This window comes from Stenella coeruleoalba (assembly GCF_951394435.1).
Source record: "Stenella coeruleoalba genome assembly, chromosome: 8".
NCBI classification, from domain to species: domain Eukaryota; kingdom Metazoa; phylum Chordata; class Mammalia; order Artiodactyla; family Delphinidae; genus Stenella; species Stenella coeruleoalba.
In genome coordinates this window covers 6,079,158-6,103,599 of record NC_137154.1, presented here as the reverse complement: position 1 = coordinate 6,103,599, position 24,442 = coordinate 6,079,158, and the positions used below count along the sequence as shown (strand labels likewise).

Below are 24,442 nucleotides of genomic sequence, written 5' to 3'. Positions count from 1 at the left end.
CATTCCTCGTTTGGAAAGTCCATAAAAGGGAGAGGCTCTTACTGATTTTTCAACGTCTCCAGCCTCTGCCAGGACCTCAGCAACCTCAGGGAATGCGTTTCCAAAGAATAAATTAATGGCACGAGGGTTTCTCCAGGGCAAATGCCTCTCAGGGTCCCCTCAGACCACAGGCGGCAGTCCTGGGAGTCGTTTGCTTAAGGAAGGCGTCTGTCCTGTTTTCTCCCGCCAGGCTGGGCCTTCCCGTGGACACTCGCTGCCACCTCTAGGCGCGTGTTTGGCCTAGGTTGCCAGAATGGGAGGGGCTCTGACTTCCGACTGAACAAAGTTTTTTCTTGGGGCCCGCCGATCTCGGCCCCACCCAGGCCAGAGGCCGCCTCACTGACTAGGCCTCTCCGCAGCCACTGCGCTCCTCGCACGCGGATCCCCCTCTCCAGCCCTTCTTCCCCCTCCCCCCGGCAGTGGCGGTTGGTCGCGCGCAGTCGTCCCTCTCCCACCCCCTCCGCTAACGAGCGGGCTCCAGGCCCTCTGGGATTGGCTGCGCCTGAGTGCATTTTCTCTCAGCCTCTCTGATTGGCTGCAGGGCACGCGGGATCTGGGCTCCGATTGGCTAGGTCAGAGCGCCTGCGCGGCGGGGTTCTCCGTCGCCAGCCATTCCTGGGGAGGACTGCCGGCGGGTCAGACGTTTCGCCTGTCGCTGGAGGAGAGGTCCAGGCTCTCCGGGAAGGCGGCTGCGGCGGCAAAATGAAGATATTCGTGGGAAACGTCGATGGGGCGGATACGACGCCGGAGGAGCTAGCAGCTCTCTTTGCGCCCTACGGCACGGTCATGAGCTGCGCCGTCATGAAACAGTTCGCCTTCGTGCACATGCGCGAGAACGCGGGCGCGCTGCGCGCCATCGAGGCCCTGCATGGCCACGAGCTGCGGCCGGGGCGCGCGCTCGTGGTGGAGATGTCGCGCCCACGGCCTCTTAACACTTGGAAGATATTCGTGGGCAATGTATCGGCTGCGTGCACGAGCCAGGAATTGCGCAGCCTCTTCGAGCGCCGCGGACGCGTCATCGAGTGTGACGTGGTGAAAGGTAATGTGGAGACGGGCGCGCGGGCGCGGGCGCGCTCGGGGCACTCTGCTTGTTAGCCACGCCCCTTTCCCGGGGGTCGGTCACTGCGCGGTTGGCGGTGGGGGCTGGGAGAAGTCCGCGGGAGTGAGGCCGGAGGTGTTGGGGGCGCGTTGGGTAGAGCCACCCTCCTCCCGTGCGGGTCAGGCACCATTAACCAAATGGGAGGAAGCGGCTCTGGGTGGGTGCGGCGGCCACTGCGAGCCGGGCTACGGGGCCGGGGACGCGCCTGAGAGACTTGGGAGGGTACCGGGGGCGCGCCTTCCACTGGGCTCCTGGGCCTGGCGCCGAACGGAAATTGGGAAGTGACGGGCACAAGCCGGATCATGGAGCGGGGAAGATTTCGCCACTTCCCCACTTCCTCTTCAGAAGTCTGTCAGAGCAAGGGAAAAGGGAAAAGGTGGGGGCTGAACCCCACCCCCCCCAAGGCCACCGTCGTGTTCCCTCTCGATGAATGCTCCCGAGCGGAAGGTAACGGGGCCCTTGGAAGTTTCTTGGGCTGGGATCTTTTAGTATTGTGTGGCGTGGGTCTACTGATGGGTATAGTTACTCGTGGGTACAGGAGGGGCCCCTTCCTAACCACTTTGGCCTTTCAGTATTGTTAGGTGGGTTAGGCGTGGCAATTCTGTGCTTTCCAACTCCCTCAAACTTTTTTTTTTCCCCTTTGGGATCGATTTTACATCTATAAACTGGAAACCCCGACTTTTCGCATGTGGACGAAGGCTTGTTTTATGAAATGGCCTCTTCTGAGCAACTAACTCGTCAAGCCGGTGCCCTAGGGCGGTATCCTTTTAGAAGCTTGGTGATTTTGCAAGGGGGCACACTCTGAGGGGGACGTGGGGACTTAATAGTCATCTTTGCTTGAGTACTCTAATTGTCAGGGTAGATCCCTAGTTTGCCTTCGAGAAGAATATATCACTATAATTTAGGCCTGACCTCCTTTTTGGGACTTAGTTGACTTTTTTCATAGTCTGGGTTCTTATCCCTAAGCTCTTTTTCTTTTTTGTTGGCAAGATTTGGAGGTATAGCCCTTGCGTATGTGGCCAGTTTCTGTTCCACTTGGGAACAGATCAGACTCAACTTTGCCTTGCTATCTTCAGGGATGCAACCTGGGAGTGAGTATCTGATCCCTTGCTCCTGGCGTTGGATTCATAGCTGCTCATACCCTGTGTGAGAAGTTTTAAGGATAGTAAATACATTTGGGAGCAGGTGCTTATTCATTTCCACCAAGATACATCTTTTGGGTCATTCCTTATCCTTTCCGTAACTGGGGGAAGTGTGAGGGTTGCAGTCTCCACCACTAGGAGTAATTCCTCCTTCTGCATTAATACTGCATTTTGTTTTCCTCAACTCAGGCTATGCAAATTCATGACTATCTGGAATCAGGCTTTCCTGCTGGGTGCTCTGATGAGGCAGGCTGTATGGTGCATGAATTTTTGCTTTTATTTAGAGTGAAAGAGTGGGAAGGGCATCAGATTGGGCCCCTGGCCAGGAAATGTATATGACTCATTATGAGAGTTCTGTTTGATTGACCTATTACATTTTTTTGTGTGGTTCTCAGACAGGGTGGCTACTAGATTGGGAGTCTAGAAACTTGCATCTGAGGGGACAGTCTCTATGGAACTCATTGGTCAAGAAGCCTTCTTTGGGTTGGTAGAGAAGGCTAAAAATTTGCCTGAATTTGCTTGGGACTGACACCAAGTGACAGTGGGGGGGTGGGGTGAAGTGTGTAACTGCATGTGGTTTTTAGAACTCTTGACTGTTTTCTTTGTGAGAGTTAGAGTGAAAGTTTTGTGCATTTTGTCCCTTTGCGAACATTTGATTGGCAGAGATGCACTGATTTCCTTAGGGAGTGGTGGTTAGTTGTTGTTTGTAGTTATGCTGATATGTAAGAGAGTGCCTGATAATATTTTGAGGTAAGGGACTGTGGTAAAGATTTGAGGATCATATTCTCCACTGATGCCTTTCTATTTGGAGTGAAGGAAAATGAAGTTTTTAAGTTGGGAATGTAGTAGAAGAGACTTGGCTCTGGCTCTATAAATAGCTTACTTATTTCTTGCTCTGGGAATGGGCACTTGATTGAGTCATCTTGTGTTGGTTGTCAGGTCTTTGAAAAGCACAGAAGCTTGGCATTGCACAGGACAGCCAGTTCCGTTTTATTTCACAGGGGGAATAACGTAGTTGCTTGGTTCCAGGAGCTTAGATATGATTTGTAGAATAAAAATTTCCATAGCAACAGCAGATTGTAACCACTCTCCACAGCTACATTCTGTTGGGTGTTCAAGGATGAAGTTTGAGAGTTGCTGACAGCTTTAGGAACCATTTAGATTCCATGAGAAGTCTGAAGGGCAGAATAGGAAACTGTTTCCTCTCCTTTGTTGTGGGTGGCCATTCTTTCCTCCTACATACAGCTCTGTAGTTTCAAATTAGAATTTTTTTACTCTTCTGAGAATAGGAAAACTCATTTTTCTGGATTCTCTTAACTTTGGTACTGGAGGAATTGTGAAGTCACCAGACCATTAGGATAGCTCTGTAAATCATTGCCTGCTAGTCCCTTTAAATGCGATGGATTTCCTTCAGGGGTCACCGTTTCCTTGAACTACCTCTCCAGGCAGGTGGGTCCCTGGAGTTTTCTAGATCTTTGGTTTTTCTTTATTGTCCTAGGAGTAGTTAGGTTCCTGGGCATCTTTGGAAGGGCTGGGTCTGGGTTTAGCTGCTCACTGTGATAAGGGTTAGTTAGCCCTCATGTGATGGAGTCAGCTGGACAACCTATTCGCACTTCCCTCCAGTATCAGGCTTAGAAACTCTCAGATATAAATTGGATATAATTGTATCCGATGGCTTTCTTTTTATCAGCTATATAGCTTATCTGTGTGGTCAATTGAATTGTACACATGAAATCTCAATTTTCAAGTTTCACAAGTTGGTCTCTTAATAAAACCGAGCTAAGTAGGGAATAGATAATGTGACATCCTATTGCTCTTGTAAACCCATTGAAAGTTTTTGTTGGGTGTTTTTTCCTAGCTTATTCCAGTCCTAGGAATTTGTGGATAGGTTAACCAGGAATATAGTATGGTTCCTTAATATTCCCTCATAGTGCCTGAAAGTTTTTTAATTCCCTTTAATCTGCCTACACTCTTGCTTTCTGCTTGCCATTGCATTCTCCTGGTGGTAGGGTCAGCTCAGCCTTTGCTTTTAAAGAGATCTGGGACCACCAGCATTGATTTTTAGCTCACTGTACCCAAACTGGAGGTGAGAGATGAGAGGACAGTTCTGGTGCCCTGTGGCTAGGCCGAAAGGAACGCTTTGCTTTTCGCCTTTCGCAATTGGAAGAATCAGGTTCTGGCCATAGGGGTGTAAAGACAGTTGTGATAGTTCATTTTGTTCCTTTATCATCTCTGGCTAGTTCCAAATTTGCATTTACAGGTTACATTGTATTTCTTGTGTTTTATTAGAGATGAAAGATCATATCTGTAGGGAACTAAGCCTGTGGTTATTCCTAGGCTTGAATAATTATCATGATTTTTATCATTATATAGCTATTTATACTTTACAAGGCTTTTTTTTTTTTTTGGCGGTATGCGGGCCTCTCACTGTTGTGGCCTCTCCCGTTGCGGAGCGCAGGCTCAGCAGCCATGGCTCACGGGCCCAGCCGCTCCGCGGCATGTGGGATCTTCCCGGACCGGGGCACGAACCCGTGTCCCCTGCATCAGCAGGCGGACTCTCAACCACTGCGCCACCAGGGAAGCCCTACAAGGCATTTTTATCATCTCATTTGAATCTTCTAACTCTGAGGTGGGTAGGACAGATTGTCAGATGGAGAAATAAATTGTAAGTTCCGTAAGAACTTACAGCAAGTCAGTGAACTGGATCTTCAGCTGAGGCATTTTAGCGCCTAGCCCCAGGATTCCTTTTGCTATACCACACTTCTGACTTCTACCTGTTGATTATTTTACTTTATTTTTTTTTTTTGTGGTACGCGGGCCTCTCACTGTTGTGGCCTCTCCCGTTGCAGAGCACAGGCTCCAGACGCGCAGGCTCAGCGGCCACGGCTCACGGGCCCAGCTGCTCCGTGGCATGTGGGATCTTCCTGGACCGGGGCAGGAACCCGTGTCCCCTGCATTGGCAGGCAGACTCTCAACCACTGTGCCACCAGGGAAGCCCCTGTTGATTATTTTTATTCTTATTTGTATGAGAGTCACGTTGGTGGCTTACATCCAGGAAAATGGCTTGCTTTATAGGAACAGCTAGAGAGGGCATCCCAGTATGAAAGTTTCTAGAAATTAGGACACTTGTTTAGAGGCCATTTAAAAGGATTTCTTATCAAGAATGGAATCTTAGTAACTTCATCTAGGTAATTCATTTCCTAAAGTGATGTGAGAGAGATGGGGTCCTGGTGCTTGGACTTTAAAAGTAGCCACAGGTCCAGATGGGGTTAAGTGCATGGCCTTACTTAACCACCAGCATGACCTTTTTCATTGTTCTTCAGATTCTGCTTGCACCATCGTGGTTTGTGAGTTTGGATGTGAACAAGAATTTCTTCCTATTACTTCCTTTCCTAAAGTTTTCTTGTTCTATATGGTAGATGAGTAGGACTTTGAGATCAACATCCTGTCTTAGAGGCTTTCCTACCACAGCTCATTTAGAACTGAATGAGGACCTGAGGGCTAACCTGCTTAGCAGAGCCTGCTAGTTGTGGTAATTGCAGCTTCTTGCTGTGAAGCTGAGAAACCAAATCTTTTCTGTGAACAGAAGCCCAAGGGGTAAGGAATACTTCTGTCTCTTGATGAGTAACCTCTGGTGTAATGTAGCCTGGGGGTGGGGGGCGTGTGTGTGTGTGTGTGTGTGTATGTGTGTGTGTGTGCGTGCCTTGGGCCTGAACTCAGCCAGGAGGCTCAGTTTCCATTCTCACATCTTATTGGCTTACGTGGGGTCCAGCTTCTCCCCTTCTAAGCTTAAATGTCTAGTCTTAATACACAATCCTGCCTTACACATTGACTTCTCAGGGGTAGACTGGTGTAGTGAAGAGGCATGGAGAGCTGGGATTCTGTTTCTGGGTCTGACACATGGTTTTGTCGCAAGCCGTATAAATTCTCTGAGTGTGTTTGCCCACCTGTAAAATAAGGATAATGATCCTTTGCTCTGCCTGCCTCCTGGGATTGTTGTGAGGCCCAAATGAGGTCCTGTGCATGGAAGTGCTTTGAAAACGGGGAAGTACTGTGGGAAAGGGGGAGATTGTACTGGAGGAATTTCATGGACTGTGCATTGCAGTGTAGCTCTCCTGCCTTAATTGGACCCTGGGCTGAGACATGGGTCATTCCAAGACATAAGTGGTCATTTTCAGTGTTTGAGAGTTAAGCCTCAAAGGTGAACAGTAGTGTTTGGTAATCTTGGGATAGACAGTACTGAATAATTGAGTGATCCAGGAATGCTTTCTGCTTTTTGTCTGCTCGTTTATACTTACAGGAGACGTGAAGATTTTTATCCTGTGTTGCTGTTCATCTTTGCTCTTTCTTCTCTCACCAGGAAGTTGGGTGAGGTGGCAGGGGGAACGGGGAGAATGGGAAGAAAGCCATAGACAAAGCTGCCTGCTTGGGACAGTCAGAAGCTTTGTTATATGGGAGCCACATTTTATGACCTACTCCTGGAGAGGAGGGTTTGGAGGCCTGGAGGTAGCTGGCAACAGCTGGGTGCTGTTGGTGTGTCCAGTTTGGGACCCATCAGGTAGCATGCCCTGCCCCCCTAATTGCTAACCCTCTGTCTGCTGCTTTATCAGACTACGCGTTTGTTCACATGGAGAAGGAAGCAGATGCCAAAGCCGCCATCGCGCAGCTCAACGGCAAAGAAGTGAAGGGCAAGCGCATCAACGTGGAACTCTCAACCAAGGGTCAGAAGAAGGGGCCTGGCCTGGCTATCCAGTCTGGGGACAAGACCAAGAAACCAGGGGCTGGGGATACGGCATTCCCCGGAACTGGTGGCTTCTCTGCCACCTTCGACTACCAGCAGGCTTTTGGCAACAGCACTGGTGGCTTTGATGGGCAAGCCCGTCAGCCCACACCACCCTTCTTTGGTCGCGACCGCAGCCCCCTGCGCCGTTCACCTCCCCGAGCCTCGTATGTGGCTCCTCTGACGGCCCAGCCAGCCACCTACCGGGCCCAGCCCTCAGCGTCACTGGGCGCTGCCTACAGGGCCCAGCCTTCTGCCTCTCTGGGTGTCGGTTATCGGACTCAGCCCATGACAGCCCAGGCAGCCTCTTACCGCGCTCAGCCCTCTGTTTCCCTTGGGGCCCCATACAGGGGCCAGCTGGCTAGCCCTAGCTCCCAGTCTGCCGCAGCTTCCTCGCTTGGTCCATATGGTGGAGCCCAGCCCTCGGCCTCGGCCCTCTCCTCCTATGGGGGTCAGCCAGCTGCGGCTTCTTCGCTCAACTCCTATGGGGCTCAGGGCTCCTCCCTTGCCTCCTATGGTAACCAGCCATCCTCTTATGGGGCGCAGGCTGCCTCTTCCTATGGGGTTCGTGCGGCTGCCTCCTCCTACAACACCCAGGGAGCAGCTTCCTCCCTAGGCTCCTATGGGGCCCAGGCAGCCTCCTATGGGGCCCAGTCTGCAGCCTCTTCACTAGCTTATGGGGCCCAGGCAGCTTCTTACAGTGCCCAGCCTTCGGCCTCTTATAATGCCCAGTCTGCCCCATACGCTGCACAACAGGCTGCTTCCTATTCTTCCCAACCTGCTGCCTATGTGGCACAACCAGCTACGGCTGCTGCTTATGCTAGCCAGCCAGCTGCGTATGCTGCACAAGCCACTACCCCAATGGCTGGCTCCTATGGGGCCCAGCCAGTTGTTCAGACCCAGCTGAATAGTTATGGAGCTCAAGCATCAATGGGCCTATCAGGCTCGTATGGGGCTCAGTCAGCTGCTGCGGCCACTGGCTCCTATGGTGCTGCAGCTGCCTACGGGGCCCAACCTTCTGCCACCCTGGCAGCTCCTTACCGCACTCAATCATCAGCCTCATTGGCTGCTTCCTATGCTGCACAGCAGCATCCTCAGGCTGCTGCCTCCTACCGTGGCCAGCCGGGCAATGCCTACGATGGGGCAGGTCAGCCGTCTGCAGCCTACCTGTCCATGTCCCAGGGGGCCGTTGCCAACGCCAACAGCACCCCGCCGCCCTATGAGCGTACGCGCCTCTCCCCACCCCGGGCCAGCTACGACGATCCGTACAAAAAGGCTGTCGCCATGTCGAAAAGGTACTGTATGCCCCCCCGCCTCTGCCCCCAGCTGGGGCTCAGGGCAAGGGGCTGAGGTTGGCATGGGAGGGAAACTGGAGCCATCGGCCCCTCCCTTGGTCTTCTCTACTCCTGTGGGGTGTCCAGAAGCTGAGGGGGGTGATGTCTGTGAACTTTCCTGGTCACCAGGGTTCAGGTGGAGCATAGTGCTCAGACTGGGGTGGTACCAGCTAGTCAGGCTGGGAAAAGTGTCACCTGTCAAGGCTAGCCCAAGTGCTATTGGAGCTACTGCCTGCAAGATTGTGGCCCATAGTCTTTCCCACTGTCTGAAGGATCCTTAAGCCTGTTACGTGGTTGTCCTGGCCTCTGGTGGGGGTGGGTTTGAAAGAGTAGTCCCTTTGGCAGTCACTGGCTGAAGGCAGGGTGTATGTGGTGCGTCCACTCTTTGGGAAGTTGGGGACCTTGCTTTCGTCCGCCGTTCTGTTGGTAAACAACCAAGGTCTTTCTCTGCAGGGCCCAAGGGTGGGGATAGTTTGTCTGTGGTTTGGGAATGCAGACCAGAATCCACCTTGGCCAGTTCAGAAGGGTGGTCTTCAGTGGTGGGCTTGGTTTCCCACTGAGTTGGACCAGGCTTGAATTCTTGCCCTGGATAGGGTGTTGAGCCTTCTGACAAAATCTTGTTTGTTGGAGACCAATCTGATTACACCCTCCCTATCCCCATTGGCATCTCCCCCGTGCCCACCTGGAGCCCTCCCCTCAATTGTCTCATTCACCAACTGTCTTCTTCTCTCGACTAGGTATGGTTCCGACCGGCGTTTAGCCGAGCTCTCTGATTACCGCCGTTTATCAGAGTCGCAGCTTTCGTTCCGCCGCTCGCCGACAAAGTCCTCGCTGGATTACCGTCGCCTGCCCGATGCCCATTCCGATTACGCACGCTATTCGGGCTCCTATAATGATTACCTGCGGGCAGCTCAGATGCACTCTGGCTACCAGCGCCGCATGTAGGGCCATCCTGGGACAGGGCTCCACAGGGAGGGAAGGAGAGGAGAGGTGGGGTAGGGTGCAGGCCCAGGTTGTAACCACTGGCCCATACCTCTCCTGTTTGCGGTTTTTCATCCCCTCTACCATGTGGGCCTTCCCCAGGAGACGATCCTTTTGAGTGTTCGGCAGTAACCTACTTTATTCCTTCGCCTCAGCAGCGAATCTTGCTACTGGCTCTAGATCTGCGGTTCCCCTCTCCCCTGCCTCCCATCTCCCCAGGATGGGAATTTCTTTTATGTTTTTATTTTTTTCCTGGCTCCCTTTTATTTTTGTGCGCGATATTTAAGGTCGTCTGGATGGGGAAGCAACCTGCAGCTGAGGTCGGCGGCGCCTTTTTCTTTTTAGATGTGAGGGAGGCCAGGAAAGGGTTAGCTTAACCATTTCCTATGCGCCAAGCTGTGCCAGTTGTCCAGGGGGCCCTGACTTTGTCCCTCTGTAGACTGTGTTGAGACTGAGTTCCTGTTGGGACAGTTGGTTGGTATATGTCCAGATCCCTACTGACCCCTGATGTTCTAGCTGATGCTGTGCGGCACAGTCCACTTCCCCATCTCCCCAAGTAGGTGGTGTTAGAAAACCTTAATTTTTTTTCCCTTTTGTATGGACTACAAATAAAACTTGGGGCGATTTGCAGTTTGGAAACCTGGTTGTCATTGTCTTGATTGCACTCAGTTTCAGGAAGTTTGACATCCAGGAAGACATGACAACTAAAGGGAGGGTGGCCAGAGAACCCAGGGCAGATGAGGAAAGGGGTTTGAATGTAGGAATTAGAATGATTTCCCTGCTGCCAGAGGGATTTAACCCATCGTCGTTCTGCTAGTCTGCCATCTTTAGGACTGGAGAGTCTGGCCCAAGTTGCTTCAGCTTGAATTAATCACACCAAAATGCAGTAAATTTACTGCCCATTTTCCTCGCCTGTGCTTGGCTATTTTCCTTGACTTGTCTCCAGTTCAGGAAAATCCTGAGCTCCAGCAGGGTGGTTCTGGGGTTTGGCTTCTCAAGTGAGAAGTGGGGAATGGGTGGCTTTGGTGCTTATGAGGCTAGTAGGTCCTTCAGGCAGTGGGCTCCAGTAAGTACTGGGGCTGGGACAACTACTGGGAAGGAGCCAGTAGTTGGGGTGGGGGGGTCATGTCACTGTCTGGTAATGCCCTGTGGTCGGGACAGTTGGAAGCTGGTATGGGGGATTCTGGCTATAGACCTGGTATTTCGCACGTCGAACATCAGCACGGAGTGTCCTTCCTGCGTCCTGCCAACCCCTGTCATAGTCACCTGAGACTCAAATTGCCTATCTTCATTTGTTAGGGTTTCCAGATGTTTTCTTGTTGGGTTTATATTTGAAGGTGTTATGATAGACTCTGGGAAGTGGGTGAGGTGCAAGCGTAACCAAATAGGGGTGCTGGGATAGGCTGAGGAATTGATTGTTTATACTTTCATTCTGGGACTAGGGGTTCAGAGGACCTGGGCACAAAATAAGACAATTCCAGCCATGGACAAGACAGAGGCTTGGGCTTTATGATGGGTGAATGAAAGACTGGTTGGGTAGGGTGGTGACAGGAAACTGACATTCCTTTGGGAAAGGGGGCTTTATAAATTTGATTTGGGAGTCTGTTGGGGCAGGGTGGTTTTGGGGTGTGTGTGTATCAGTCAAATGGAGTTCAGGTGGGTTCTCTTCTGCTTCCTTCACTGGTTTCTTGTGAACTTCCCTGTGACAGAGTAGTTTGCCCCAGGTGTTCTCTTTCCTCTGCCCAGTGGGCAAAAGCATATGTTTTTTGTTTAACTGTGAGCTCCTATTTGTGGATGCAAACTGGGGGTAATCTCAGGGGTACTGAGGCCATAGTGCTCTTCCTTGCTTTTCTTTCTTCTCACTTCTTTGCCTTCAGGTGCTTTGCTGCTCCTTTTCATTTGTTTGCAGGACTGTGAGGAGGGCGAATTTGATAGGTTTTTTGTCACTTTTCTGCAGTGAGGGTGGGGTAATCTCAGGGCCAAGCTAACAGGCTTAGCTCTGGTTATTTCGCTGGAAAATCAAGGGTTGGTTAATTGTAGTGCTGTGATTGTGGCCTGCGTATTTGTAATTACTTCTTTGTCAGTGGCTTTCTGTCATCTTTCTTTCCAGTGAGGGTTCTGCCACTGTCCCAATCCCATGGTTCCTATGAAACCATTAGTACATGGTTCCTAATGTGCTCTCAGGGCCAGTGCTGATATTTCTTTATTGCAGCCCAAGTTCTTCAGGCTGACCTGGCCTAGATGATCACTCTGCTTATTATCTTTAGGTCCTGATGCCCTTGTTGCCTCCGCTGCCAGGCTTCTCATTTAAGCTAGAAGGAGCTAAAGCTAAATCATTTGTCATTTTCCTCTTTCTTGCAGATTGTTTTAAAATTCCCTCCCTCTGTAAATTATGCCACCTGTGTTAATCCTATAGCCCACTCTTCATACTTTGCTTTTTGTGGATTTCTGATTTCCAGGGTCCTATAACTCGGAGACGGTTGGGTTGAGTGAATGGGAGGATAGACATTTAATGTGTGTTTTGGGAGAGGTGGGTGGGAATATGCGCTCCCAGTGTCCTTCAGATCTTTGCTCTTCTGATCTATCACCTCTGTAACTCGACCTTCATTGGAGAAGCTTTAGATGGTTTATTCCTGGAACAAGACTATGTAAAGGCTTCTCCCCTCTACAGCCTCTTCTCTCCTGCGGTTTGGACCTTGTTTCAGATTCTGTCTGGGGTAGGCCTGGGGCCCCATCCCTTGTGCTGGAGGTAACGGGACTATCACTGAGTGGTCAGCCTCCATGGGTAGGCTGCCTTTCTAGTCATGCCCATCAGTTAAGCTCTGCCAAAGTCTGTGCGCAGACTGTTGGTTCTGCAGTCATTTTGTCCTATCAAGCCAAGTAAGTTGACTATAATGTGGGATGACTAAGGTCATAATGAAACAATTTCCTAGATTTATGGACTAGTATGTAATGTAATAGGAGTTTGGGTGGTAAAGAAGATAAGATGGATATGATAGGTGGAAAATTCTTATTCACCTAAATTCTATAGGAACCTTTAAAAAGATCATAAAGGGTAGAATCTAGTTTTCCAGGAAGAAAAATTTATTAATAAATGATTTCAAGTCTAGCTGTAAATCATTAGAAACATTGTGTGTCTGTAGTGCTGGAAATAGTGTTCAGGTAGCTGAGCCCTTGGGCTGACCTTGGGAAATCGATAGTGGGGGTGGGTGCAGGACCTACCTCGATGAACTAGTTACAGTTAATAAGCAATGCTAGGGAAGTGACAGGTAAGGAAGGAGAGGATGGGGCAGCCCCACTAGAGAAAACTGTGGAGATGGAATTTGTTTGATTTGAAAACTGACTTGGCACAGAGAGAATTACTGAGGGTACTGGCTCTAAAATCAGGCTTCCCAAGTTTGAATCCCGGTTCTGCCACTTAATCTGGGTGATCTTGGACATGTCAGGAATTCTACCTAAGTTTTTTCATCTGTAAGATAGGGAAAATAGTTAACATCTATTTAACACATGCTAAGCATTGTTAAAAGTGCTTTTCATATATTTCATTTTACCTTCATTGCAACTCAAATGTATTAGGTACTTTTTTTTTTTTTTTTGCGATACGCGGGCCTCTCACTGTTGTGGCCTCTCCCGTTGCGGAGCACAGGCTCTGGATGCGCAGGCTCAGCGGCCATGGCTCACGGGCCTAGCTGCTCCGCGGCATGTGGGATCTTCCCGGACCGGGGCACGAACCCGTGTCCCCTGCATCAGGAGGCGGACTCTCAACCACTGCGCCACCAGGGAAGCCTGTATTAGGTACTTTTAAACCTATTTTGGAAATTGAGGCTGTAGGTTAAGTAACTTCTGAAGATCACATGGCTAGAAAGTAGTGGATCAAGGAATTGAACCAGCCATTTTGGAGCAAATAACATGTAGCAAGTGTAGAGCCTCATATATAGTCACTGCTCATTAAATGCTAGCCATCTCAGAAATAAGAAGTTAGAACATTCTGGGGAGATTGGGACTGTGTAGGGTAGCACACAGCTGAGCAAAGGACTTTGGGTGTAGGTGTGAGTACAGCACGTATGAGTAACAGTGAAGAAGGGGGATTTCTGTAATGAGTGGTACCTAGGTGTGATGTAGGCCACTGGACCATACCAGTTTTGGCCACCTCCAGCGTCAGACAACACTGTTGTGTCCTGAGGGTCAGATTCCCCTAGGTATGGAGAAGAAAGGTACGGAGTAGGGGCCCTGCACAGACATTAAGGGGAGGCTTAGAGTGTGTAGTTGGCAGTGGGATTGGAGGCTTAGGAAGCTTGCTGACTGGCCTAGTGGCTCCCTCTGAATATCCTTGCAGATTACTGGTTTTTAATTTGAGCCCTTATTATACCAGTAACTCATTTCTGGATTAGGAGCCAGAGTTATTAGGTATATAAGTTGTATACATTCCTAAGAGTGTGAAAGGGTTTGAAACAAATAGATTGCTTATTCACATTTGAGTGGTCTACACTGACAACAGTGTTTCCCTCTGAATTTGGATTTGTTCCTCATTTCCCTTTCAAGAGTCCAGGCTCTAGCCTCTTTCATCTCTTCAAGATGTGGAGCCAAAACATACTTAAGCTTGGCTCTGACAGAAAGGCTAGATGACTTTGGACAAGTTGCTTTATCTTTTAATTTAGAGGCTTGGTAACCTGATCAGAAGAATCACCAAAGTGGCCGTTTTCAGTGTTCCAGACAAAGTGCTTTTAAAACATCCGATTCTCTGTAGTTGGTGTGGTAAGGTAGAGGGTTTGGACCAGATATCCTTAATTTAAAAACCTTTAATTTTTAAGTATTTTGGTAAAATACAGTTGGGTAAATGAACATCAGTATGGAGACACTGGAGCTACAAATCTCCCTACCTAAAGCTTCATTTTGCAGCATTTGTGAAACGTAATGCTGGTGATCAGAAGCTGTAGCATAAGTTACCCCTGGCTTTTGGGCTTTTTATGTTTGAGGGAGACTGGAAAGTATACTAGGTGATAAGAGCAAAAGGGCTTGTTTTTAGTACTAAGTGTCCATGTTCTTAAGCTGATACTGACTGCAAATCCAAAGTCATTTCTCTCCTCTTGGTTATCGAGGTTTTAACTCATGCTTTATCTATTTGTTAAGTTAGTCAACAAATATTTGAGTGCTTACCACGTGCCAGGGGCAGTTTTAGTTTTAACACAGGGTAATAGTAGACAACAAGAAAAGGTCCTTGCCCCTGTAGAACAAGTATTTGCTGGGGGCAGGGGCTGGGAGGGAGTAAGAAAATGAACGAATAGGATTTCAAGTGGTGGTAAGTATTTGGAAAAACAACATGGAGTCATGGGATAGAGTTCCAAGGTGTAGCGTTGGAGTGGGGGGCTGTGTTTAGATGGGGTGGCCAGCGAAGGACCTGGAGAAAGAACATTTCAGTCTGAATGAGCTTGGGACAAAGGGGCCAGTGTGCTGGAGCATAGTTGGGGTGGGGTGTGTTAGGGATGGGGGTGGGAGAATTGTTACAGAGATTGGGAGATTCTGGCAACAACCAGATTGGGTAGTGTGAATTGAAACTTTTCCAGTTGCCGTTGGTTTTAATTTAAAAAGCAGGGGAATGATTTAATGTGGTTTACTCAGTTGGATGAGCTTGCAAAATGAAACAAATATAACTGGACCTAGAGGGCTTTCAGAAGGTAAACCAAGAATAATTAGATCAGGGGGTGGGTGTGGGTGGTGGTCTGCAAACTGGCCTGAACTGTGATCCCGAGATTTCTATTCCCAGTTTTTCCCCTTTGGACTTGGAGAGATTCCTAGTTTCATAGAGTAAGCTGATCTCATATGCTTTGGTATTTTGGAAGAAAGTTTTATCTCCAAGGCTATTAGGACAAAAATTTTGGAAGATCAAACAAAGGAGCTGAAAGGATTTCTATACCAGATGTGTTTCCGAACCTGCGCACAAGGAGTTGTGACCACCTCCCGATGCAGGGCCCCTCCAGAGGGCACACTTGCGGCTAACATGCAGTTGGTTTTCTTCATCACTGATCCTTTGGCCTTTATTCAGAGCCGCAGTGTCAGCATCAGGATCCACAATGAAAACGGACCAAGATTAGTGACCACTACATTTGTAAATGTGACATTTTTAGATTCCTGCCTTTTCCCACCCTAGAATAAATTATTGACCAATTCCCCACCGTTTGATTTCTGAGTCACGTCAGGTTTTAAAATCTATTTCCATAACTTTGACTTCACCTTTCTCTTTATGATCCCCACCCCTTTTGGGGGGGCTGCTTTGAACGGTAGTGTGTTCTGCTTTTGTCATCTTCACTTCCTGATGATCCCTTTCCTCACTGCTTTTATCATGTTTTAAGTTCTTCCATCCCCCTTTTTAAACTCCCTCTTCAAAAGCTGCCTTGCTTGTTCAGTGAATTATGGGATTATGTGAAGAAGCCAAAGGATGATAAAAAAAATGTGAGGAGGGAAGCCGGACCCTCTGGAGAATGCTGTTTTGATTGTATTTTGCTTATAGCTGGTTGTGACTTAGGCTCTTCCCTCTAAGGTCGGTTCTAGGAGTTTAAACCTACAGCTGTGGCTGTGATGGCGCCCAATAAAATAAAACAAAAAACTTTGCTGCTCTAGTTTTTTCTCAGGGCGGGGTGGGGGTGTATGCGCAATCTCCACGGTCACACAGAGAACCCTTTTCTTCATCTTGGACCCCGGGAGGCTGGTTCCTCCAAGGAACTTGTCTCTTCGGCGCCTCCTGAGAAATGCAGCCGTCAACCGAGCCGACGTCGGGGCCTTTATACCCTAATTGAAGCTGAGCCCATTAACCGTTTTCAGAGTTCCTTTCACCACCTATGAAAGTAGTTTCAATGTGGGGGTAGCTCCGGGACTCCCAGGGCGCCAGTGCGGATTCTTGGCCAAAGGAGGAGGTTGGTTTCTTCAGGTGGGAAGCTTTGCTATTTTTCTTACCTGGCTTCTGGGTCTGCGTAAGCTACCGCCCGCAGCACCCTGGCTGCGAGGGGGATGGCGTTTGGGAGATTAGAGGGAGAAATGTGGAGTAGAAGGCAAAATGGAGCGCACGTGGAGTGGCGAAATGTGGAAGCTTAACAAAGTTGGCGCCATGAAGCTGAAGACCGCCACACCGGATCCCTAGCTCGCTCCGCCTAATGGCGGGCGGAACCCCGCCAGCGAAGCCCACGTTGGTAGTTCCTCCCTCACGCCGACCTTCCATCCAATCAGTGACCTCGGTTTGTCGAGAGAGGTGCTCATTGGCTTTCGTATAGACTCTGTGGGGTTACTGACGTTTCCACCTCTTCCAGGCCTCAGGTAATTGGCGTTCGTGGTAACCAATCAGGAAGAGGATCTACGGGAACGCCTGCCTTTTATTTTATTGAACGGCCAATCCGGTGGTAGGTTCACCTCCCCCTCTCTACCCAGAGTCACTGCTGCAGCCGCCGCCATTTTAGCGTTTTGTCAGAAGCGTCCGCGCCGCGAGGAAGAGCCCTTGCTGCTTTTCGTGCGGGTGAGAGACTCCGAGCCCCTTCACTGTCTTTTTTTTGCCCTGTTAAATCTCACGACTTGGGCTTTAGGGGTATCCTAGGGTGGTCCTGGCCTCCGCACTCGTCACTGAGAGCCGACCTCGGTGCTCGGCGTTGCGCGGTAAGCCTCAAGCAGCCCTTCCCCCACGACCTCCCCCGAGAATACCTTGCTTTTTTTCCCCACCTTGCCCTCTATCCGACTTTGCTCGGCTTACTGCCTCGAGGCTTTTACCGAGATAACCGCTTTTCCGTTAGACTTAGGAATTACAACCCCGTTTCGAAAATTTTTGAAGCCCCGAGACACTCGTCTGGCCGTTGAGGCTCAAGGCCCCTTCTCTGGCCATGCATTTCTCCAATTCTCCAGGAGCTCGTAGGACGGCACCCCGAGAGAGGCGTTCCCCGCTCCAGCACTTCCTGTACTCTCCGAACGCCTCGCTATCCAGCTTAAGTCACGGGTTCACTGCTTCCAAAGGAAACCCTAAAATGTAGCTATTATAAGGTCCTTTTTTCAGGAAATGGCTAATTCGGTTACGAGAGGAAGAGCCAGTTCATAATTTCAGTCTGTCCAGCCAGCCAAGTAGTTAGACCTTTGTTTTCTGACTGTCTTTTTTTGTTTTTGGCGGCGGAGCCGCCGCGTGGCTTGCGGGATATTAGTTCCCCGACCAGGGATTGAACCCGGGCCCTCAGCAGTGAAAGCGTGGAGTCCTAACCGGACCTCCAGGGAATTTGCTGTCTATTTAGTAGGTAGAAAGCCCAGTACCCCTAGGGCTGCATTTATGCCCCGCTTTCATTTGCGTTTCCGTTTGAAACTATTCAGCTCTTACCAAACCCTTTGTCTGTGTCTGCTAAGGATCTGTGTCACAGATGCTTTCTTCTTTCTGTAGGTTCTATAGCTGGAATTGTAGCGGGCCTCCTTATTCCTACTTCCCTTTGATTATTATCTGGGGGTGTGCGTGTGCGTGTGGGGCGTCTGAGAGGGGGGAAAACTGGAAATATTTGCCAGACCCAAAGGAGATGGCAGTATTGATTTTTTTTTTTTTTTTTTTTTTAACTGACATGGGCCTGAGGTCTTTTGTTAGAAATTTCATTTTTTTTCGCCCAGGCTGTGTCCGAGATGGTGAAGCTGTTCATTGGAAACCTGCCCCGGGAGGCCACAGAGCAGGAGATCCGCTCACTCTTCGAGCAGTATGGGAAGGTGCTGGAGTGTGACATCATTAAGAACTACGGCTTTGTGCACATAGAGGACAAGACGGCGGCCGAGGATGCCATACGCAACCTGCACCACTACAAGCTGCACGGGGTGAACATCAACGTGGAAGCCAGCAAGAATAAGAGCAAAACATCCACAAAGTTGCATGTAGGCAACATCAGTCCTACTTGTACCAACAAGGAGCTTCGGGCCAAGTTTGAGGAGTATGGTCCAGTCATCGAATGTGACATCGTGAAAGATTATGCCTTTGTACACATGGAGCGGGCAGAGGATGCAGTGGAGGCCATCAGGGGCCTTGACAACACAGAGTTTCAAGGTGAACCACCCTCTTTGGGAAGAGGGCTGAACACAAGGTTTTGTGTAGAAAATAGGCTGGATAGGAGGGGTCTGGGATAGAGAGAGAGATACAGCTGTTGGTTGGCTGATTGTGAGGATTAAGTGTGGGTGATGGGCTTAAATGGAGAATGCATGGGATTTAGAGGCTTTACCTTAGGCAAATCAAGTTTGGGAGAAGAACCACTTGGCATTAGTTTGGAACCCCTAGGCTTTTTTGCCTATTAGTGCAGAAATCCCTTCCTCTGAAGATTTATTCAGTTTTGTCTTTTTTGCGGGGTGGGGGGGTAGTAGAGCACCTAACAGTGTTTCACTCTGAAATTTATTGCCTCAGCACCCCATGTGTTACTTTGTATGTGGAAGGACCTGGCAAAAGCTGGCTTAAGCCACATGTTTAGGAGCAAAATATCTGTGAAGCTCCCCCACCTCATCCCAATTCATGGCTTCTTAGTAAATATAATTTGTCGTTAAACAAGTCTTGAGAGAACTAGTGTCTTTAAATTGTTATAGCTCTTACCGCTTTTCTGTTACGCTTGCACCAAGAGGTTCGGTTTGGAGGACGAGGACACTCTAGAACTGAAGGCTAATTTCAGGAGTTTCTGAGGAGAAGGTATTGGGATTTGGGGGGCGATAATGGCAAAGCCGTTTCACTGGTTTGAGGAGTGAGCTCTAACATCCTTGGTGATTAGAGTACTTAGATGGGTGTTAACCTTGGAGCCTTGACTAGATTAATAGTGTGCCTGGAAGGCAGCATGAATGATGCTGTGGATAGACATTTTGTTTTCTTGGTTTAAGATCTAAGCTCCTGTGGCAAGGGTGGCAGTTGTGAAGGGGGTGGTAACCATGGTGAGTTGCTAACTCTACTCTTCGTCCACCCACTTTGGGTTCCCAGTGTCAAAGCCAGAAAAGAGCCTTTCCCCTTCAGTGTAACTACTTCTAAATTATGGAGTATTCCCACAACTCCTTGTTAACATTTTTAATCTATATTCCAACTTTTTTCAGCCCGAACAAGGTAGTAGCTGCTGCTTCTCCTGAGCACTCCTCTTGTTAAGAGTCATTTCAGCTATCTTTGATGTTTACTTAAATTGGACCTTCTTAGACCTGGAAGTCTGATCATCATTTCTTCCAAGTTAATGGTGCCCTGTGTTATGGGTATTGCTGTGCATTATTAAAGAAAAATGTCACAGGTCTCTCAGGTCTGGTTTTCCATTTTTAATTGGTAAGTTGAGAATTATTTTGTGTCAACAACTTAATTGGGAGGAAAGGGTGCTCTGGTGGAGGGTTTATGATATCTAATTTTTGGATACTCTTCTACACTTTAACCAAGTCATAGAAGAGGTGGTGGTGTCTCCTTGTAACAGTTAACACATGTAAGGGAAGGGTATTGTGAACTGATACAGGACACATCATACTTAGAGCATAACTGTTGGTATCTGAAGTCTAGGCTCTCTGAGGTTTAGTTGTTTTTGCTCTGTTTTCCTTACTGTTAGTCATTCTCTTTAGCATTGTCTAGTACAGTTCTGTATGTACATAGAGTAGCAGTATTTATTATGATGGTCTTTTTCCCTTTCAGTTTCTCAGTGTTGGGGATATTCTTTTTATTGTTTGCCCATTTAAGGAACATCCATTTTAGATATTTTTAAAGACTTAGCTGCTTTTTCTGACTTTGCAATTTTTTCTGGCAAATCTTTAGGTCAGGACATTTATTAATGACCTTTCTGTCTTGAAGAGACATGGTTGGTTCCTCGGTTGCCCTTATTTTCTCTGGTTTTGTTAGGTGCCAAAGTGGCCACTTGGACAAAAAATGAGGGACATGGGTTAGCACTTAAAGCACTTAAGTACTTAATTGTACATCTTAGCTTTTCACTGGCAGCCTACACTTATCAGATAAAATGTTTGAACTGGGACTTTTTTTTTTGATATTTTGGTCCTTCCCTTTTCCCTTTTTTAGTCTTCTAGAACCTAACTTTAATTTTGTAGGTGAAATTGTATATTTACCATTTTCTATAACGTTACTTGAGTAGATGACCTATCTGTTAACTCCCCTGGTTCTAAGCATTCACTTCTTCGCCATCTGCATGCTTGGGTGCATGATAGCCATTTGTATTGGAAAGGTTTTGCTGGAGTTTTGCTTACATTAAAATGGTAGATCATGTTAGGTGGAAACTGCTCCTGTGAAAAGGTTTAAAATTTAAACTTTCTCATTTCCAGAATACAAATTGTAATTTTCAGCAAAAACTAGTATCAAGCGCATGTTCTTAGGATCTTAGATCTCTAGAGGAGAAAAAGTACTTTAATCTTGCGCTAACATGAACAGTTTGATACACTAACATTATTGGTCATTCTCCACTTTTTTCATCCCCTCTTTTCTTCCACATTTTTCATAATACTCTTTCTGAAAATTCAGGCATCTTGTGAACTGCCTGACCTGTTTTGTTTGACCCCCTGTTATAAGGGGTCACTAAATATTGTAAAGGATCCCTGTTAGAATGAATATCAGAACTAACAATTTAAAGGACCCAGTTTAGGGGGAAGGCAGTCCTTCAACTCGTATTTCACCCCTCTTCCCCCATTCATGAGTGTTTTTCCCAAAAGTCTTGAAACTTGCCTACCGCACTCAGCCACGGATCAAGTCTGGATTACTGTCAATGGTAACTTTAGAGTCCTACTCTATTCTCTTTGATTTTGGGGCGGTATGGGGGACTGGCCTTTGCATTCTCCTGCTTACTGAATTCAGGAGTCTTAATAGTGAAGATTGGAGGTGTCAGAATGTTGTGGAGCACTATTATTGTGGTTTCTTTTGACATTGGGCCACCGTTCAGAGTAGTTTTTGTCCACAGTTACTTGGCAAAGGATGAAATGCCTATTTTTGAGCTAGAGTAGTTTCTTTCTTAAGCGTTAAACTGGTGTTAGAGCTGAAACATTTCTTCCTTTAATTGATCTTTGCCTGAAATCAGGTCATTATACTGAATTTATACTGGACCTTTTAAAAATATCTTAAAAATGGCAATGAATCCTGCATTAGAGTTGTCTAGGTAAAGCCATTGCTATGACCAGTGTCTGGGGTAGGGGCTGGGGCTATGACTAAGAGTGATAGCAACCCTTCTTGCGTCTGTTTCTTCAAGGCAAACGAATGCACGTGCAGTTGTCCACCAGCCGGCTTAGGACTGCGCCCGGGATGGGAGACCAGAGCGGCTGCTATCGGTGCGGGAAAGAGGGGCACTGGTCCAAAGAGTGTCCGGTAGATCGTTCGGGCCGAGTGGCAGACTTTACCGAGCAATATAATGAGCAATATGGAGCAGTGCGTACACCTTACGCCATGAGCTATGGGGATTCATTGTATTACAACAACGCGTACGGAGCGCTCGATGCCTACTACAAGCGCTGCCGTGCTGCCCGGTCCTATGAGGCAGTGGCTGCTGCAGCTGCCTCTGCGTATAATTACGCAGAGCAGACCCTGTCCCAGCTGCCACAAGTCCAGAATACAGCCATGGCCAGTCACCTCACCTCCACCTCTCTCGATCCCTACGATAGACACCTGTTGCCGACTTCAGGAGCTGCTGCTGCTACAGCTGCTGCTGCTGCAGCAGCCGCTGCTGCTGTTACTGCAGCTTCCACTTCATATTACGGGCGCGATCGGAGCCCCCTGCGTCGCGGCCCAGTCCCCACTGTTGGAGAGGGCTACGGTTACGGGCATGAGAGTGAGTTGTCCCAAGCTTCGGCGGCCGCGCGGAATTCCCTGTACGACATGGCCCGGTATGAGCGGGAGCAGTATGCGGATCGGGCGCGGTATTCAGCCTTTTAAAGCTTGAGGTGAGAGCGGTGGGGTGTCCCTTGTTCTGGTTTTGCCATCCCTCCTGCAGCCTAAAGGCTCCAGTTAGGCTGCCCTGCTTGCTTGCTTTTGCAGGGTTAGGGTAAGGTTGCTAATGGTTCAGAGGATAGGGAGAAGTCCTAACTACTTTGTGAAATATATAAACATCCTTATCCCTCATGGCTGTTTTTCCAGGGCTCCTAGTCCTGGGAGTCAATCTGATTCCATTTGTGCCTGGAAAAGCAAACAGTGGTGTGATGAATCTTGGGTCACACCTGTGTGCTGTAATTGAACCAAACCTGGAAACCAGACATTCAGACCCAGGTGTGCCGTTTCTCAGAGCCTTCGTTGAAATTCCTAGGTGTGTGACATTACTAAGGTCTGCAAGGTTCCTGTTCTGCTTCATGCTGTGTGAAAGGTCTGATGGTAAGTTGGGGCAGAGAGGAGTAGAAAAAGATATCTTTCAACTTATAAAGTTGATTTCAGCAAGGAGTCTGGGGCGTAGACTCAAATTCAACTTCTCTGGTCAGTTCACATTCATTCCCTGAGCTGAATAGAATGCCTACCCCATTGCTTTATCTTTGAATCTGTCCTGTAAGAGCCCATTTACTTTGTTCAGTTTTGTTTTTAAACTGTCCCCACGGTATTAGATTTGACATTCTCTCCACTTCTTTAAGGTACATAATAACGTAAATATGTACGCACCCTGTTAATTCTACTCTTCTTCAGTAATATTGAAATTCAAGGTTGGGAGCTTTGCCTTAAGCATGTCACTCCCTTCATCTTCCCACCAGCTATGAGCATTTAACACTCTTCAACCACCAGCTCTACCTTGAGTCCTCTGGCTTTTTCCTATACATTTTGAGCCTCATGATCCATTTGGCTCTACTTGAGTGTATTCTCTTCTGATGCTTGCCAGCTTTGGGCTCTAGGTGTTTGAGACTGCTGTTGTATTAAAGGGTGTTTCACAACACCCTTTGTCTTGAGTAGCTCCCATTGTGTCCCAGACATTACCATTGATCTGTAATCCTGTAGTAACAGGGTGGGTGATACTGTCATCTTTTCCATTAGGGCAGAAGGTATGTGAGTTGCCCAGGGTTATTGGATAGGAGATCACTGATAGGGCTGGAGAAGAAACTTGAGTGACCTGATGTGTAGCTTACACATGCCCTCCAGTACGTTCTTTTATTTTCTTCCCTAGTCAGAGTTGGACGCCCTCAGGTGTTACAGCTTGTTCAGTTAATGCCACTTTTTCCTAGACCTTAAACTTGTAACTCCAAGATTCAAACATACTTTTTACTGTGGAGAGCTAAGAGCTAATTGGAACCTTTCCCTTTTTCCTGCTCTCCAGTGACAGTTTGTAAATGTGGAATTGCCTTCTCTGAGGAATGCTAATGTGCTAACATCAAGAGAAATGCAATGTCTGTCTACTCTCGTGAAAGAAAATTTGCTATTTCGTTTAGAGAAAGGCTAGTCTGGGATTGCTTGAGCCTTCCCAGTTACTGTCTGGCCTTCAAGCTCTTTTCACTTTTAGAGATTATTATTATACTATGGATGGATACAAGTAAACTTAAAAGGAGTGTCAAGTTACCGTACTTTGTAAAGATGTTCTTTGAAGTGTAAGTGGGAAAGCCCTTGTGAGCTTTGCTGTAAAGCCCCTGTATTGTGCTCTCTTTCAGGTGGGATGTGTGTGGGCTGAAATTCCGAGCTGCGGTTGTGCATGAGAATACACCCTTCGTGGTACCCCATCTCCGGGACGTTCTCAGCTCTGTGCGTTCAGTCCCCCAGGAACCGTGGACCTTAATTTACCTTGTTAAGTTCAGACCACCTCTTCTTTCCTCTCTCCTGCCCATTTCCGTGTTCTTTCTGTCCTTCAATACTTCTGTAGCTTCCCATCATGTTCTGTTCTCCCAGCAGGTCTCATTGTGTGCAGAAACTGGTGGGGGTTGTACTGTATCCCCACCTCCTGCTTCCAGTGGGTGTTGTGAGAGTGTCACTGCTCCTGAGTCTTTTTGACCTAAAGGCTTATGGCAGGTAGACACATAGCGTTGGATCACTTTTTTCTTTCCGGTGAAATAAATGGTTTTTCAACTTAGGGAATGTGTGCTTTGAGAGAGTTCTTACTTGGGCTTGTGTCTGGGTTCTTTATTTGTCTCTGGAAGAGAAGGGGAGGGTATAAAGTTTGACATTCAG

The 24,442-nt window shown here is 48.2% G+C and overlaps 1 protein-coding gene across 9 annotated transcripts; it reads left to right on the top strand.

The window, feature by feature from the left end:
- The first annotated feature begins 659 nt into the window (after positions 1-659).
- Positions 660-24,344, top strand: RBM14 (RNA binding motif protein 14). 9 transcript variants are annotated; one of them, XM_079928963.1, is made up of 4 exons: positions 660-1,078; positions 6,581-6,648; positions 6,891-7,001; positions 9,132-9,268. In XM_079928963.1, the coding sequence occupies exons 1-3, from the start codon at positions 742-744 to the stop codon at positions 6,963-6,965; spliced, it is 480 nt and encodes a 159-aa protein (XP_079785089.1). In that variant the 5' UTR covers positions 660-741; the 3' UTR covers positions 6,966-7,001; positions 9,132-9,268. The 9 variants fall into 9 exon arrangements, with proteins under 9 accessions (XP_079785089.1, XP_079785084.1, XP_079785090.1 ...); XM_079928960.1 differs by having other exon boundaries at positions 1,017-1,078; positions 6,891-8,355; positions 9,132-16,669; XM_079928961.1 differs by lacking the exons at positions 660-1,078; positions 6,581-6,648; positions 6,891-7,001; positions 9,132-9,268 and adding exons at positions 16,706-16,879; positions 17,998-18,421; positions 21,564-22,251; positions 23,929-24,344.
- Positions 24,345-24,442: the final 98 nt, after the last annotated feature.